Below are 14,510 nucleotides of genomic sequence, written 5' to 3' on the forward strand. Positions count from 1 at the left end.
ACACTCAATGTATACCAGTTTATTTGGGTTTGAGTGTTTCTTTTCTTTCTGACACTACAGGATACTCCGGGCTCATCTTGTATTTCCTGCCCCAGTCCTAGAATCCTATTTTCTACGAGGAACCCTGTTCCTTTCATTGTAGAATGGCATTAGGAACTGGCTGGACATGGTGAGTCATGCCTGTAATCCAGCACTTTGGGAGGCTGAGGCAGGTGGATCACCTGAGGTCAGGAGTTTGGGACCAGCCTGACCAATATGGTGAAACCCTATCTCTACTGAAAATACAAAAAAATTAGCTAGGCATGGTGGCGTGTGCCTGTAGTCCCAGCTACATGGGAGGCTGAAACAGGAGAATTCCTTGAACTCGGGAGGTGGAGGTTGCAGTGAGCCGAGATCGCACCACTGCACTCCAGCCTGGGTGACAGAGCAAGACTCTGTGTCAAAAAAAAGAGAGAAACCAAGGTCTGGGTGCTAGGTGTGCTTCTTGCTACTGAGATGTCGTTTCTTTCAGACAGTCTCAGCTGACAGAAAAAAATGTGTGTATATACTATTAAACAAACACATATCTATAAATATTTCTATAGGTAAACATCTGTACCTATATTAAGCTAAACATGAGCTCATGCTGACATCTCCAACTCTAATCCATTACACAGATCATTGGAGCCTCCTCCCCTTGCTTATCTGTGAATTCCCACCCCAACAGTGAGAGACCCGGCTCCCTCCATCTGGCGGCCACTTTTAAGCTGGATAAAAGATTACTCATTTTCTAGCAAAGGGAGCTCTGACAAGTGAGAACTGTTGATCATCCACTTATTTGCCTGTTCATCCCATAAACACGTATTGCGTGGCTGTGGCCAGATGTGCTAGGCCTTCAGTATTCATCTTGGGTTACCCCTGTACATCGTTGGGACCTGTAAATGTTTGTTGAAATATCCTGAAAATATTTTTTAAGGTTTGACTTTTTCATATTGGATTTAAAATACTTTTTTGCACCTGTTACAAGCCAAACACTATAGGGATCATTCATAGTTTTGAGGACTGCCTATGTGTCAGAGTATGGGCTATGCCCTGGGGATTCAAATTTAAAAATTAGGCACACATGATTCCTGCCTTCACTGACCACATTCAAGTGGAGGAAAAAAAAAAAAATCTCCATTTTACAGATGAGAAAACTGAGGCTAAGAGTGAAAAGGATCTGTCCAAGGACACAATTAGTAAGCTGTGAGGTGGGCTCAGATCTGACTCCTGGGCCAAACCACCGTAACCGCAATACTTGCTCTAAATCCACCCAGAAGTCAGCCAATCTGCTCTTTCCTCTTCTGGACCCATGTGGATGCCTCAGGAAAAATGAGGGCACAGGCAAGAAGGTACTTGACAGTTAGCAGGTTGCAGCATGTCTATGCTGCAGTGGTCCAATCATAGCTCACTGAATGAAATAAATGAGAAAATCCATCTCAGTAATTCAGTTTTACATTTAGGCTACCCAAACCATGGGCTTTGAAAACATTACCTGATGTTGGTATAAGGAAACATAATACAAACAATAAGGTTGGATTCATTTTGAAATTTAATAATTAAATTCTAATAGTAATAAGAAACATAGTTTATGCTTTTTCTTTTTTAATGAAAACAAACAAGTAATTTTGTAAAAGTCAGAAAACACCAGTATCCTTCTGATCTCATCCTAGATTTTTCTGTCAGCTGGAGGATGCATTTCTGACCCCATCCCAGACATGTGAAAGCAGAAGACATGATGCATCTGTAATAATGAAAGCACAATCTAAAGGGTATTATCACACCATGAACAGCTTCTTCCTGACCCAGAGCAAATATTAAGAGAAAGACAATATATTTACAAACAAGATTTAATAATGCTCACAAGAAAAGAGTTTGCCCCCAAATGGAAAATTACACATTGTTTTCTTTCAAAAAGTTATAAATTTAGTGCTTGAAAAATCCAGCAGGTAAGCAGAAGGACTAACAGGGTCTGTTTCTGGAACTGTCTGCTAGCAAATGAGCATGCTCTGTCCTGGAAGCCATTTTTCTCTTTTTTTTTTTTGAGACAGAGTTTTTTGTTCTTGTTGCCCAGGCTGGAGTGCAAAGGTGCAATCTCAGCTCACCCGCCTCTCGGGTTCAAGCGATTCTCCTGCCTCAGCCTCCTGAGTAGCTGGGATTACAGGCATGCGCCACCAAGCCTGGCTAACTTTTCTGCATTTTCAGTAGAGACAGGGTTTCTCCATGTTGGTCAGGCTGGTCTCAAACTCCCTACCTCAGGTGATCCGCCCACCTTGGCCTCCCAAAGTGCTGGGATTACAGGCGTGAGCCACCACGCCCGGCCAGGAAGCCATTTTTCATGGGAGGGATATAGGGAGAGGAAGGTGATATTTACATCCCACTCTGCACAGCTCAGTACCGCCTATTCATTTTCTTGAACTTCTCATAATGATAGTCATCAGTTGCCTTCTCGTTAGCAGGACGCTTGCGGTTAGGAGGGGACCCTGAGAAGGAAAAGAACAGGAAAGGTGGTTTGCCATGCTGGAACCCACTGCTAGACTTTACTCCGTGCAGGCAAAGACAACTGCCTGTTTCCTTCCCCACAGGAGCCCCAGCGCCTAACCCAGTGAACACAGTAGGGCCTCAGTAGATACCTATTTGTCTTTTTTTTCTTTTCTTTTCTTTTCTTTTTTTTTGAGACAGTCTCACCCTGTTGCCCAGGTTAGAATGTAATGGCATGATCTCAGCTCACTGCAACCTCCAACTCCTGGGTTCAAGCGATTCTCCTGCCTCAGCCTCCTGAGTAGCTGGGTTTACAGGCACCTGCCACCTCGCCTGGCTAATTTTTGTATTTTTAGTAGAGACGGGGTTCACCATGTTGACCAGGCTGGTCTTGAACTCCTGACCTTAGATGATCTGCCTGCCTCAGCCTCCCAAAGTGCTGGGATTACAGGCATGGGCCACCGAGCACGGCCAATACCTTTTTCTTTTCTTTAAAAAAAAGATGTGGTCTCACTCTGTCACGCAGGCTAGAGTGCACTGGTCCAATCATAGCTCACTGCAGCCTTGAACTCTTAGTCTCAAGCAATCCTCCTGCCCTAGCTTCCCCAGCAGCTGAGACTACAAATGTGAGGCATTGCACCCAGCTAACCTTATGAGTAGCTTTTATTTGTCCTTACTGAAATTTTCTAACTTCTTGAGTCTCTACTGTGCTTGAGAATATGAGATAGTATGCTTGATAGTGAATTCTCAGAGCAATCCTAACAGGTAGGTTCTATTAGGATTCCAATGAGGAAACTGAGGCTTAGAAAGGGGAAGGCACATAGTCATGGTCCAGAGCATGGACTGGAACCCAGATGTCCCAGCTCCAATGCTAAGCTCCACCCTGTCCCCCGCTGCATCCTGCCTCCATGGGTTCCCGCATTGCTGAGCACTCCAGGCAGCCCCGAGGCCTTTGTTGCACTCACGTTCAGGCTCTGGTTTCTCTGTGTCGCCTACTCTCAAGGGCCGGGCCTTGGGCTCTTCTTTGTTTCTCCGTATCGGCGCGTTGAGCTCCTCATGATAAACTGGACCCAAAGAGACCAGGGTACATGTTAGACAGAACATGAGGTTCCTAGGGACCTCAGCCCAAATAGGGGAATGGGGGCAAGACTGCTCTCCCTGAGGGGCTTACATCTGTTGTGCTGCACGTAATTCACAGCCATGTTGGTAGGCACGAAGGAGGTCTCACTGTCTTTCTTCTTGTTCTGCTGCTCTGCCAGCAGACGGGCCTTGGCATCCTCCGTGGAAATTATATTTTTTATTTTAGCACTATGGAGAGAAAGAAACCACACCACTTAGATGATGATAGCACCTTACTACTCAGACATGAGTGGTGAGGCTGGCAGCCCAGCAGTACATAAGAAAATCATGTGTCCTGAGGCACAGCTCTCCACTTTATCAAGCACACTTGTAGTCACATTCTCACTGAACTCTCATGGCGGTCGGAGAACCACAGTTACTCTGCTCTTCTGATCAAGAGCAAATTGAGCTTCAGAGAAGTAAAATGCTTAAGGCTCAAAGTTCGTAAGGCCAGAAAAGAGCCCAGAAGCCTCCCAGCTTTCTACTGTACCAAAAGATTATTCTGACAATTGTACTTCTTCCATAACAATCCCCTTTTAAAGTGGATATTTTAAGAAGGATCATGGGGAGAAGGGGTGGGTGACCTTTAACATGGCTCCTGCTAGAAGAAAACAGAAGAATAAAAGGCCTGATACAGCTGAACAGCTGTAACAGGCTAAAGAACCACTTTTGCTTCCAGCAGTCAGGGGCCCTTACTACTCTGATCAAGCCTTCAGCGAAACTTCTAGCAACAACCTGCCAGGGACAATCTCATTTGTATTTGTAGGATTCTAAGGACACAGATAAGAACATGGGGTCTCACTACATTGCCCAGGCTGGTCTTGAACTCCTGGGCTCAAGTGATCCTCCCACCTTGGCATCCCAAAGAGCTAGGATACCAGGCACAAGTCACCATGTCTGGCCTTTTTTTTTTTTTTTTTTTTTAAAAAGGGTCTTACTCTGTCACCTAGGCTGGCGTGCAGTGGTGCAATCATGGCTCACTGTAGCCTCAACTCCTGAGCTCAAGTGAGAGCCTAGCTAATTTTTTAAATTTTTTTTTTTTGAGACGGAGTCTCGCTCTGTCACCCAGGCTGGAGTGCAGTGGCGCAATCTCGGCTCACTGCAAGCTCCGCCTCCCGGGTTCACGCCATTCTCCTGCCTCAGCCTCTTCGAGTAGCTAGGACTACAGGTGCCCGCTACCACGCCCGGCTAATTTTTTGTATTTTTTAGTAGAGACGGGGTTTCACCGTGGTCTCGATCTCCTGACCTCGTGATCCGCCTGCCTCGGCCTCCCAAAGTGCTGGGATTACAAGCGTGAGCCACCGCGCCCGGCCAATTTTTTAAATTTTTTGTAGAGACAGGAATCTGACTGTATTTCTCGGGCTGGTCTCCTGGCCTCACGTGATCCTCCTGCCTTGGCCTCCCAAGTACTGGGATTATAGGCTTACAGGCATCAGCCACCACACCTGTCCCCCATAAATTTTTTTTCCTTTTTTTTTTTTTTTTGAGATGGAGTCTGGCTCTGTTGCCAGACTGGAGTGCAGTGGCATGATCTCGCCTCACCACAACCTCCACCTCCAGGGTTCAAGCAATTTCCTGCCTCAGCCTCCCAAGTAGCTGGACTACAGGCGCCTGCCACCATGCCCAGCTAATTTTTGTATTTTTAGTAGAGACGGGGTTCGACCATCTTGGCCGCGCTGGTCTTGAACTCCTGACCTCGTGATCCACCCGCCTCAGCCTCCCAAAGTGCTAGGATTACAGGCATGAGCCACCGCGCCTGGCCTGTCCCCCATAACTTTTAACTGGAAAGCACTGTGTCTTCTGCCTAGGGGTCTCAAACATACTCGATGCCCAGGTCCACCTCAGGAATGCCACTCAGCATCTGATTGGAAAGCATCTCCTCAGTCTTCTTTGCTGAGGAAACACGAATGTTTTCTGGAAGTTCATAAAGACAGTCCTCTGCATTCTTTGGCTTCACTTTCTGTTCCTCATGTTCCACGATCCCTTTCCTCTTCTTTAGCTCTGTCTCAATGTACTTCATCCTGAAGTGAGAAACCCAGAGGCCTCAGGGAGGGGCGGGAAACACACACCAGGTGTCCTCTAAATCAGTGGTCCCCAACACTGGCCCACGGATCAGTGACAGTCCACGGAGAAACGAGAAAAAAAATGACTTGAGTTTTTTCATCAAGTTAGAAATTTTCTACTTAAAGAAGCACCAACCTATGAGGTTATGTCCCACTAATCTATTGGTGTTATGATGTACGAGGTTCTTTGAAGACAGAAAGATGATAGTTTGCCAATAGCTTTGTTGGCAAAATAAAAAGTGGGCAAGCCCATGTTTTATCCCTGCAATGTTTTGGGGAAATATTACCAGTCATGAAACCACCTTTGAAAAGAAGTTTTTATTTTTTATTTTTTGGAGACGGAGTTTCGCTCTTGTTGCCCAGGCTGGAGTGCAATGGCGAGATCTCGGCTCACTGCAACCTCCGCCTCCCAGGTTCAAGCAATTCTCCTGCTTCAGCCTCCCGAGTAGCTGGGATTACAGGTGTCCGCCACCACACCCGGCTAATTTTGTATTTTCAATAGGGACGGGGTTTCTCCATGTTGGTTAGTCTGGTCTCAAACTCCCCAACTCAGATGATCCACCTGCCTCAGCCTCCCAAAGTGCTGGGACTACAGGCGAGAGCCACCGTGCCCGGCCTGAAAAGACCTTTTAAGAGGTTTTCAAAGTTCTTAAGCTGGGAAGTAGAAAGAGAGGGGCCAACTTTGACATCTTCTAGAAAATTCTAGAAATGTCATCTGTTGACTCAATATCTTGGACTCTGACTGGAGTCCAGCCCCAATTGCTCACAGCCAAACAGACTGACACTTACATGTCTGCATCCTCATCCCTTCGGTTGGTTTCTGCAGAAAACGATGTCCCCAGGTGCAGATCCTCCTCCTCACTGATCCTGAAGGGAGAGAACAATGAGGCAGAGCTTTCAAGTCACAACTCAATGAGGCTGAGTTTTATGTTCTAAGAAGAAAACAAAGACACAAGCATTTATAATATCCTATTTACAGTTGGCAAAAAAAAAAAAAAAAAAAAATGCCATAGTATATGTAAAGAAAAGAAACTCTAGAAATATATGCAAGCAAACTGTTGGCTGCTAGTGATACCTCCAAGGATTGAGTGGATACACTTATCCTTAGGTATCCATGGGGGATTGGTTCTAGTGTCCCTCAAGGATACCAAAATCTGCAGATAGTGAAGTCCCTTACATAAAATAGTATATCTGCATCTAACCTACACACACACTACCATCTGCTTTAAATCATCTCTAGATTACTTATAATACCAAATACAATGTAAATGCTATATAGTTGTCACAAAAGTACACAGTATACTTTTATTTTTTAAATTTTTGAATTATTTGAATGTTTGATTGATTTATTTATTTATTGAGACGGAGCCTCACTCTGTCGCCCAGGCTGAAGTGCAGTGGCACAATCTCAGCTCACTGCAACCTCTGCCTCCCGAGTTCAAGCAATTCTCCTGCCTCACCCTCCTGAGTAGCTGGGATTACGGGTGCCCACTATAACGCCCAGCTAACTTTTGTATTTTTAATAGCGACAGTGTTTCACCATGTTGGTCAGGCTGGTCTCGAACTCCTGACCTCAGGTAATCCGCCTGCCTCAGCCTCCTGAAGTGCTGGCATTACAGGCATGAGCCACCGCAGCTGGCTTGAATGTATTATTTTTGTTAATTGTTTTTATATGAAACTTCCCCATGGTTTCACTCATTTTATTTTTTTGAACAGGGTCTTTCTCTGTCACCCAGGCTGGAGTGCAGTGGTGTGATCGCGGCTCACTCTAGCCTCAACCTCCCTGACTCAAGCGATTCTCCCTCTTTAATTTCCTGAATAACAGGCACATGCCACCACACCCAGATATATACACACACACACATATATATGTGTGTGTGTATATATATATGTGTATATACATACGTATATATATGTGTGTATATATGTATGTATATATATGTGTATGTGTGTGTGTGTGTGTGTATATATATATAATATATTTTAATATATATATATTTTTTTTTTTTTTGGTAGAGACAGGGGTCTCACTATGTTGCCCAGGCTGGTCTTAAACTCCTGGACTCAAGCTAACCTCAGCCTCCCAAAGTGCTGGGATAATAGGCATGAGTCATCATGCCTACAATACACTCTTACAAAAGGAGTCTACCAACTTGGCTCTAAGTTAACTTTTAAAGACTTTTTGCTTTCTTTGTTTTTAAATAACATACCCTTTGCAAAGCACAAAACCTGCTTCAGGATGTCCCACTAATGCTGCTGCTACAGGCCCCAGCTCTCTGAGGGAACCTAGACCCAGGCAGCGGCTAAAGGTGAATTTGCATCTAAGCTTGTCCTGCACTTACTTATCTTTGCCCCTTTCCTTCAGTTTCTTCATATCCACCATACCACCTGTCTTCATCTGAAAGGGATCATCCTGCGGAAAGCAAACACAGTTAAGAGGAAGCATCTAAATAAATAGTAGTAGAATTTTTTTTTTTTTGTAAAGCATGCTCACTCACTGAAGAGCACTGCAGGGCGGGCTGCCATAACTACCCAGGTAAGACCCCATAACTTACCACTAGAGTGGTCTCCTCTTGTACCTTCTCTCCCACCAGCAAGGCCACAGCACTGAGCAAAACCAAAAAAAAAGGAGAGGGAGAGAGAGAAATGGCATAATTCAGAGATGAGGAGGAACCCTCTCAGGTATGCAGATTGCAACATTAGTGCAAGGGTGGGATTTGAGGGGTGGGTAGGCAAGCCGGCTGGAAAAGCCTATAAGCATAAGACAGGGCTCAACAAGCACCACAGATGCTGGAAGAAGGGTGCGCTGGTGGTGAAGTGGTACACTTTCCCACTTTCCTGTAAAGCCATTTGGCATTATCTTGGCCTGGAAATCTCATTTCTAAGATATTCTCATCATGGAAAGTGCAGCTAAAGATAAACTTAAGAGAATATCCACTGCAGCCTTATTTGATAGTAAAAATTTACAAAATCACCTACATGTCCCAAAATAGGGGATTTGTTAACAAATTATGATACACACATCTGGTGGAATATTATGCAGCCATTAAGAAGGCTTTCTGAAAAATATTCCACAATATGGGTGAATGCCCACAATGTCATAATGAGTTGAAAAGAACAGGGAATAAAAGTACATAGAAAGTTGTTCACAATCTGAGAGAGAGAGAGAGGAAAAAAACAGATTGGAAAGAGTATTAAATATTAATACCAGTGCCTTCTTGGGTGGCTCTGCAAGGAAAAAAAATGTTAACACTGGTCATTTCCGGATGGGAGAATTATGGGTGCTTTTTATCGTCTTGACTATACTTTTCTAAATTATACAAACTCTTAACGATCGATATGCATTTCACAGTTAATTGGTTTTAATAAAAAACGCGAGTTAGTGACCTGTTTCTGTATCTCTGGAGCACACCCCAAGACGACACAGCTTAGGGCATGTCCTGGTTAAACATTCGCAAAGAACGCTGTTCTCCAATTTGGGCAGTGGAAGGTGTATAGTGTGTCAAGAGAAAAATCTACGTCTGAGGAGATATTTGTGACAGCGACCCGGACGCGGATGTGTCTGTCGTCCCCGCCGCCGCCTCCTCCTCCCCGCGTGGTACTCACCTCACCCCGTTGGGCCTCTTCCTCAAGTTCTGTACCTCTCTGGTCTCTTCCAGTTTTAATCTTTAAAAAGAAGAAGCAGCAGCAGCAATGCATAAGCTGAGTGATTCCCCGCGGAATCCAAAGCTAACAGAGCCAACAAGGCACCTTCGAGGGCATCCCAGCCCAGCTACTGAGCCACCAGCACAGTGGTCCAGAGGACGACCTTGTGCCTAGACCCACCGGGAGTCAGAGCCACTGCGCATCACGGAGGCATCTCTCCCAACTGTTCGGGCTTGGGGCGGCGGCCTCACCCCTTGAGCCTCAATTTCTGCGTCCGCAGAAGGAACCACCACCCGAGCTCACAGTTAACAATGTCAACGAAGCGCCCAGCCGGTGGTGAGTCCCCCAAACAAGTCTATCTTTACCAGGCCCATGGAAGCCCCGCCCCAAACGCACCGAACCTCCTCTGAGTCCTGCTCATCTTCCTCTGACTCCGAGTCGCCCCGGCGGCGACGGAAAATCTTCCGGACGACCGGCATGGTGACAACGGCCCAGCTGTCCAGCCGCCGCGCCTTTGCGCAGCTGCCCAGGCTGCTTCCGGCGCGCCGCACAGCGGTCAGAGCGCCTGCCCCGTCTGGCCCCTCCTCCGGCACGCACAGCCCGCGTGGCCACGCCCCCTCTCCTGGCGTCAGCCTCTTCCGATTGGACGGCAGAGGGAAGGAGGTGGGGCGTCGCCAGACGGCCCCACAACCCTGCGCGGCGCCTCAGAGGGGGCGCGCTTGACTGACAGGCGGCGGCGGCGCAGTTGCGAGCGCAGGTGAGTTCCGGGCCGCCACCGGCTGCTTCTGTGGGCCGGGCCTCTCAGAGCATTGGCGACCCCAGCCCGGCTCCGGGCTGACAGGGCCTGGCCTCGCCAGGTACGCCAGACGCAGCGGCCAGGTGAGCGGAGCCCGGGACCCCCCGGCCGCCGCCGCCCCTCTCCCCTCCTCCGGTCGGTGTCCAGGGGGGCCTCTGGGCCCCAGCACCCCACTCTGAGCCACCTGGGGGCTCGTGGCTTCTCCAGAACCGGGGCCGCCACCCTCTCATTTCTGCCGCGGCCTGACCTAGCGTTGAAAGCATCCGCGTGGCGTCTCGCGTCTCAGGCGCTGACTTTTCTTTCCTCGGGCTCTGAGCCCTGACGTGCGTTTTTTTCTTTCGGAACAAAAGATGACCACTTCCCTGCGGTGCTGAATTAGAGTCCCAGCGCCGACTGCCTCACAAATAATGGCCCCCAGCTTCTCCGCGAGGAGAGGCGCGTCTGATGTTTTAAAGCCACGCAGGAGGGTTTGAGCCAGGGGACTCCTCCTCGGTGCTTTCCGGCCACCCCCCTGGACCTTTACGGGTCTGGTTTTCCTCCTTTGGCAGGAAGTCTACCGTCGCTTTACCCTCTGCCCCTTCCACCCTGAAGATGCTGTGAGGATGAAGTTTATTTGAAAAACGGGTATCAGCAAATGCTTAGGAAATACCTAAATGCATAAATAATGGCTTCTAGGACTTTTAAGAACCCCTTAAGTAACAGTAGTTTTCCTTTTCTCAGTGTCATTCCTTACTTTGAGAACTACCTCTTATTAAGCAGTTACTATGTGGCAGGCCCTGGGCAAAGCATAATCTCATTGAATTCTCCCAGCAGTCCTTTGAGGTAGATTGTTTTTCGTTTTACAAATGAGAATGCGGAGTCTCCGAGGGGCAGTGCGCGCCTCAAGTTACCCAGCTAGGAGGTGGAACAGGACTTGGTTGCAGGTCAGTCTCTGCCGCACGGTTTGCACAGGGCCTGGCACAGTAAGAGTGCAGTAGATGTTTGCTGCTGCTGCAGCTGCTGTTACATCTCATTGGCTAGGGGGAAGGACCGATGGGGGCTGTCTGGGGTTCCCCTTTCTGGAAGACCATTCCGAAGCAGGGCAACATTTCTAGAATGCCTTACGTTTTCTCTAGAACAGCCTCCACTGAGATTGTTCTTCTCTTCCTTGGGCTGGAAAAAATAGTAGACTCAGGACTTCTTGCACCAGCCTTTTATCTTCGGTCAAAAGCCATATATTAAAGTCTCGAAGTCTTGCTCTCTGCAGACTGGTTCAGCCAAACCTAGATGCACATGCACTCACTGGATGCGGAGTCCCTGTCAGATGATGGAGAGGCTCCTTGGGAATTGCTGCAGGAGTCCAGGGGGGTCAACGTCTGCAGCTCTCGTGCTCTCAGAGGTGGCTCTGAATCTGCCCATCAAGCAGCCCATCCACCAGGGGGTACTGGACACTACTAAGGAAAAGGCAAGAAGGCCAAGGGCATTTCTGGGCCCTCCTCCTCAGCTGAAGTCCCAGGGTACAGATAAGCTGCCCCCACCCTTGCTCCATGAGGCCAGAGGACCCAGTGATAACCACCACCTGTGCTGTGGCAGATCTAATATAGTGCTGTTTAGCGAAAGGAATGCTGAAAAAGTGGCAGCTGTGAATCTGGCAGTAAGTGGCTTTGCGAAGAGACTGCAGCCCAAGTCTCACTGGGCCCCTTTAAGGGTAGGATGAGACTGTCTCTCAAAAGGACCCTCCCAGAAATACAGGTCCTATGCAGTTCAGAGATGAGTCCAAGGTCTTAGTCTTGTTTGGGAGTTCAGTTGTTTTAAGAAAATGTACAGATTCAACCTAGGTTTTGGTTGATTTCCTAGCTCCTTTCTGGAGCCAGATGAAATGTCGGCTTGTTTCAGGGTTCAGGGAGCATTCATGTCCGGGTGGATTTGGGATCCAGGAACGTGATACAGTTCACAGCCCAGCTATAGTCAGCATCCAATAAATGTATTTATTGGATCAATGTATTCAACAGATACTTAGCATTTGCTATATGAAGCAGGCACTGTTCTAAGTGCTTGAAATAAGTCAGAGCAAAAGAGACAAAAGATCCCTGATTAGTTGGGTGTATGTTCTCATAGTAAAGTATGTAAAGTGTGTTAGAAGATGGTAAGTGCTGTGGAAAAGAAAAAAATAGAGCAAGGCAAGGGAATCACCTCTGGGAGGGTGGCAGGGTTGAGTTGCAAATTAAAATTAGTGCATTCTGGTTTGGGATTTGGTTGGAAACATGACAGATAAAGCAGTGGATTGAATGATAGGCCTTGGGTTCTGGTCGCTGCCTGGTGGTTTTAGGGGTCTGTAAGCTTGAACTTTATTTTACAAAAGCTTTTATGTAGAGTGTACACCCTGAACTCAAGTCCTGATTGTGGGGTATTTAACAGCGATGAAAGAGCCAGGCTGTTCTTAGCTTTTTACCTTAGCAAGACAAACAAACATCCAACTAGTTCTCATTAGCATGAAGGAGGAAACTTGGAGAAGCCATGCATGTTGACAACAATTTTTTTTTTTTTTTTTTTTGAGACGGACTCTCACTCAGTCGCCTAGGCTGGAGTGCAGTGGTGCGATCTTGGCTCACTCCAACCTCCGCCTCCCAGGTTCAGGCGATTCTCCTGCCTCAGCCTCCTGAGTAGCTGGGATTACAGGCGCCCACCACCACACCTGGCTAATTTATGTATTTTTAGTAGAGACGGGGTTTCACCATGTTGGCCAGGCTGGTCTTGAATTCCTGACCTTGAGTGATCTGCCCGCCTCAGCCTCCCAAAGTGCTGGGATTACAGGTATGAGCCACTGTGCCCGGCCAACAACAAATATTTAAAGACAGGAAAGTGGCAGTGCTCTTTGGCTCCAGTGAGCAGTCGTGGCTCAATAAATAAGAATTTCAGGAGAGCCAATTTCCATTGATTATAAAGACTTAGGTTTGAAGCAACTAGAGCTGCCCTCTGGGAAAAGGGTGATTTTTATCATCAACGACTGCTCAAACTGGGTTTGGAGAACAACCCAATAGGGCTTTTACAGAGCAGAGTTCTGCCTTAAGGGGAAGATGCATGGTTTCTAAACCCCTTTAAACTCTGAGATTGCATGGGGGAAGGCAGCTGCAGATCATGCTGCCTGAAAACAGGATCTGATTTCAGGCCCCAGAAATCATGATTTTCCTGGTTCTTAGTTTCCGCATCTCTAATGTGAGTTTTTTCTAAGGTTTCTAGTCTAAGCTTCGAGACTGAGTTTCTGCTCATGCTTACTCACCACCGAGTGTGAGGCTTTTAATGACCTGGGCCAGTGACTGGCTCCAGCCTAGGGTAGCCCCAAACCCATGCCTTCTCCAATTAAGGGACTCTTCCGGACAGAGCTCAGAGCAAAGGGCAGTAGCAGGCTTTGGGCTGCAGGGAGATACTGTCATATCCTAGACTGAAGGAAGTTAAGCTGAGCAGAAAAATGCTCTGAAGAATGACTCAGAAGAGGCTCTTGTGAGGAAGCTTCCTTGGAGTGCGCGTGTTTGGATTTGGGGAGGTGAAGGTTGTCCCCATGCCAGGCTGGCCGGGGCTGTTTGTGACATCGTGGAGCTGAGTGTTCAGAGCATGGGCTTCAGGGCAGGTAGTCATGGGTTCGAATTCTGGCTCTGCAGCTCAGTAGCTGTGTGACCTTAGCCAGTTATTCCACCTCTCTGAGCCTCGGTGTCTCCATCGTTAGTGATGGAGATGGATTTAGTTTGGAACCTTGCCACCTCCCAGGGTGGTTGTGAAGGTCCAGTGAGGTCACATGTGAGAACACCAGGCTAAGATATTAGTGTCGGTTCCAATATTCAGGCCATGGGGCAGGGGGCAGGGCGATGAGGAGACACAGAAGTGTGTGGGCAGCCGAGATTGTGGAGGTGCGGAGGCATGGGGAGGCCTGAGGGCTCTGCTTCGAGAGTCAGAGGATGGTGGCCTCCGAGTGAGGACTGGGTTGAGGGAAGGGGTGGGTGTGTCTGGGACTTAGGGAGAATGCTGTTGTGTGGAGATGGAGTGAAGACAGCAGGAAGGAGAGAAAGGGTGTGTGAGGGCCAGAGGGGAATGTGGAGGGGGTAGGCAAACACCCTGTGCAGAGCTGGGGGTGTGAGATGGCTAATGTGGTTGGGGTCAGCGTGGGCAGGACTGTGGGCATAGTTGTGTGGATGGGAGGCCCAGAAGTGTCACCCTCCCCATCCTGAGGGACTGGTTCCTCGCTGGGAGGAGGAGGATGTAGCCAGGACCTCTGGGAAAACCATGAGTAACAGGCACCAGAGGCAGCCAGGTCCAGATGTGCTGCCTACCTGGGCCCACAGGCTGTGCTGGCTGGTCCCTCCCCTGCCCCTCTCAGGCCTTGCCCCTCCACTTTGCCCTTGTGGGTGGAGTGG

At 48.0% G+C, this 14,510-nt stretch overlaps 2 protein-coding genes across 7 annotated transcripts in view; one reads left to right on the top strand and one right to left on the bottom strand.

Moving 5' to 3' along the window:
• Positions 1 to 1,552: 1,552 nt before the first annotated feature.
• Positions 1,553 to 9,902, bottom strand: CUNH9orf78 (chromosome unknown C9orf78 homolog). 2 transcript variants are annotated; one of them, XM_032165389.2, is made up of 10 exons: positions 9,723 to 9,902; positions 9,288 to 9,347; positions 8,237 to 8,288; positions 8,024 to 8,094; positions 6,471 to 6,548; positions 5,442 to 5,639; positions 3,671 to 3,807; positions 3,465 to 3,563; positions 2,393 to 2,501; positions 1,553 to 1,762 (listed from the first exon to the last, which is right to left on the bottom strand). In XM_032165389.2, exons 1-9 carry the CDS (start codon positions 9,803 to 9,805, stop codon positions 2,410 to 2,412), a joined length of 870 nt encoding a protein of 289 aa, XP_032021280.1. In that variant the 5' UTR covers positions 9,806 to 9,902; the 3' UTR covers positions 1,553 to 1,762; positions 2,393 to 2,409. The 2 variants fall into 2 exon arrangements, with proteins under 2 accessions (XP_032021280.1, XP_032021278.1); XM_032165387.2 differs by having other exon boundaries at positions 1,553 to 2,501; positions 9,723 to 9,901.
• The window catches only part of USP20 (ubiquitin specific peptidase 20), a 45,064-nt gene continuing 40,018 nt past the window's right edge, over positions 9,465 to 14,510 (top strand). For 2 of the 5 annotated variants that reach the window (XM_032165390.2, XM_032165392.2), the window contains exon 1: positions 9,996 to 10,083. The gene's annotated coding sequence lies outside the window, so the exon portion shown is untranslated. Of the gene's footprint in view, positions 9,663 to 9,995; positions 10,206 to 11,026; positions 11,046 to 14,510 lie in introns of those variants that run through there. The other 3 variants (XM_058445259.1, XM_032165391.2, XM_058445258.1) reach the window with 3 other exon arrangements.

Source organism: Hylobates moloch, unplaced genomic scaffold, assembly GCF_009828535.3.
Source record: "Hylobates moloch isolate HMO894 unplaced genomic scaffold, HMol_V3 SCAFFOLD_10, whole genome shotgun sequence".
Lineage (NCBI taxonomy): Eukaryota > Metazoa > Chordata > Mammalia > Primates > Hylobatidae > Hylobates > Hylobates moloch.

What these genes read in the sequence shown, in the direction of transcription:
- CUNH9orf78 (XM_032165389.2), bottom strand. Translation starts at nt 9,805, where the DNA reads ATGCCGGTCGTCCGGAAGATTTTCCGTCGCCGCCGGGGCGACTCGGAG. An exon ending in CAGGACTCAGAGGAGGTTCG is followed by an intron (nt 9,348 to 9,722) that starts GTGCGTTTGGGG and finishes TTCTTTTTAAAG; the next exon opens with ATTAAAACTGGAAGAGACCA. An exon ending in AGAGAAACCAGAGCCTGAAC is followed by an intron (nt 2,502 to 3,464) that starts GTGAGTGCAACA and finishes TTTCCTTCTCAG; the next exon opens with GGTCCCCTCCTAACCGCAAG.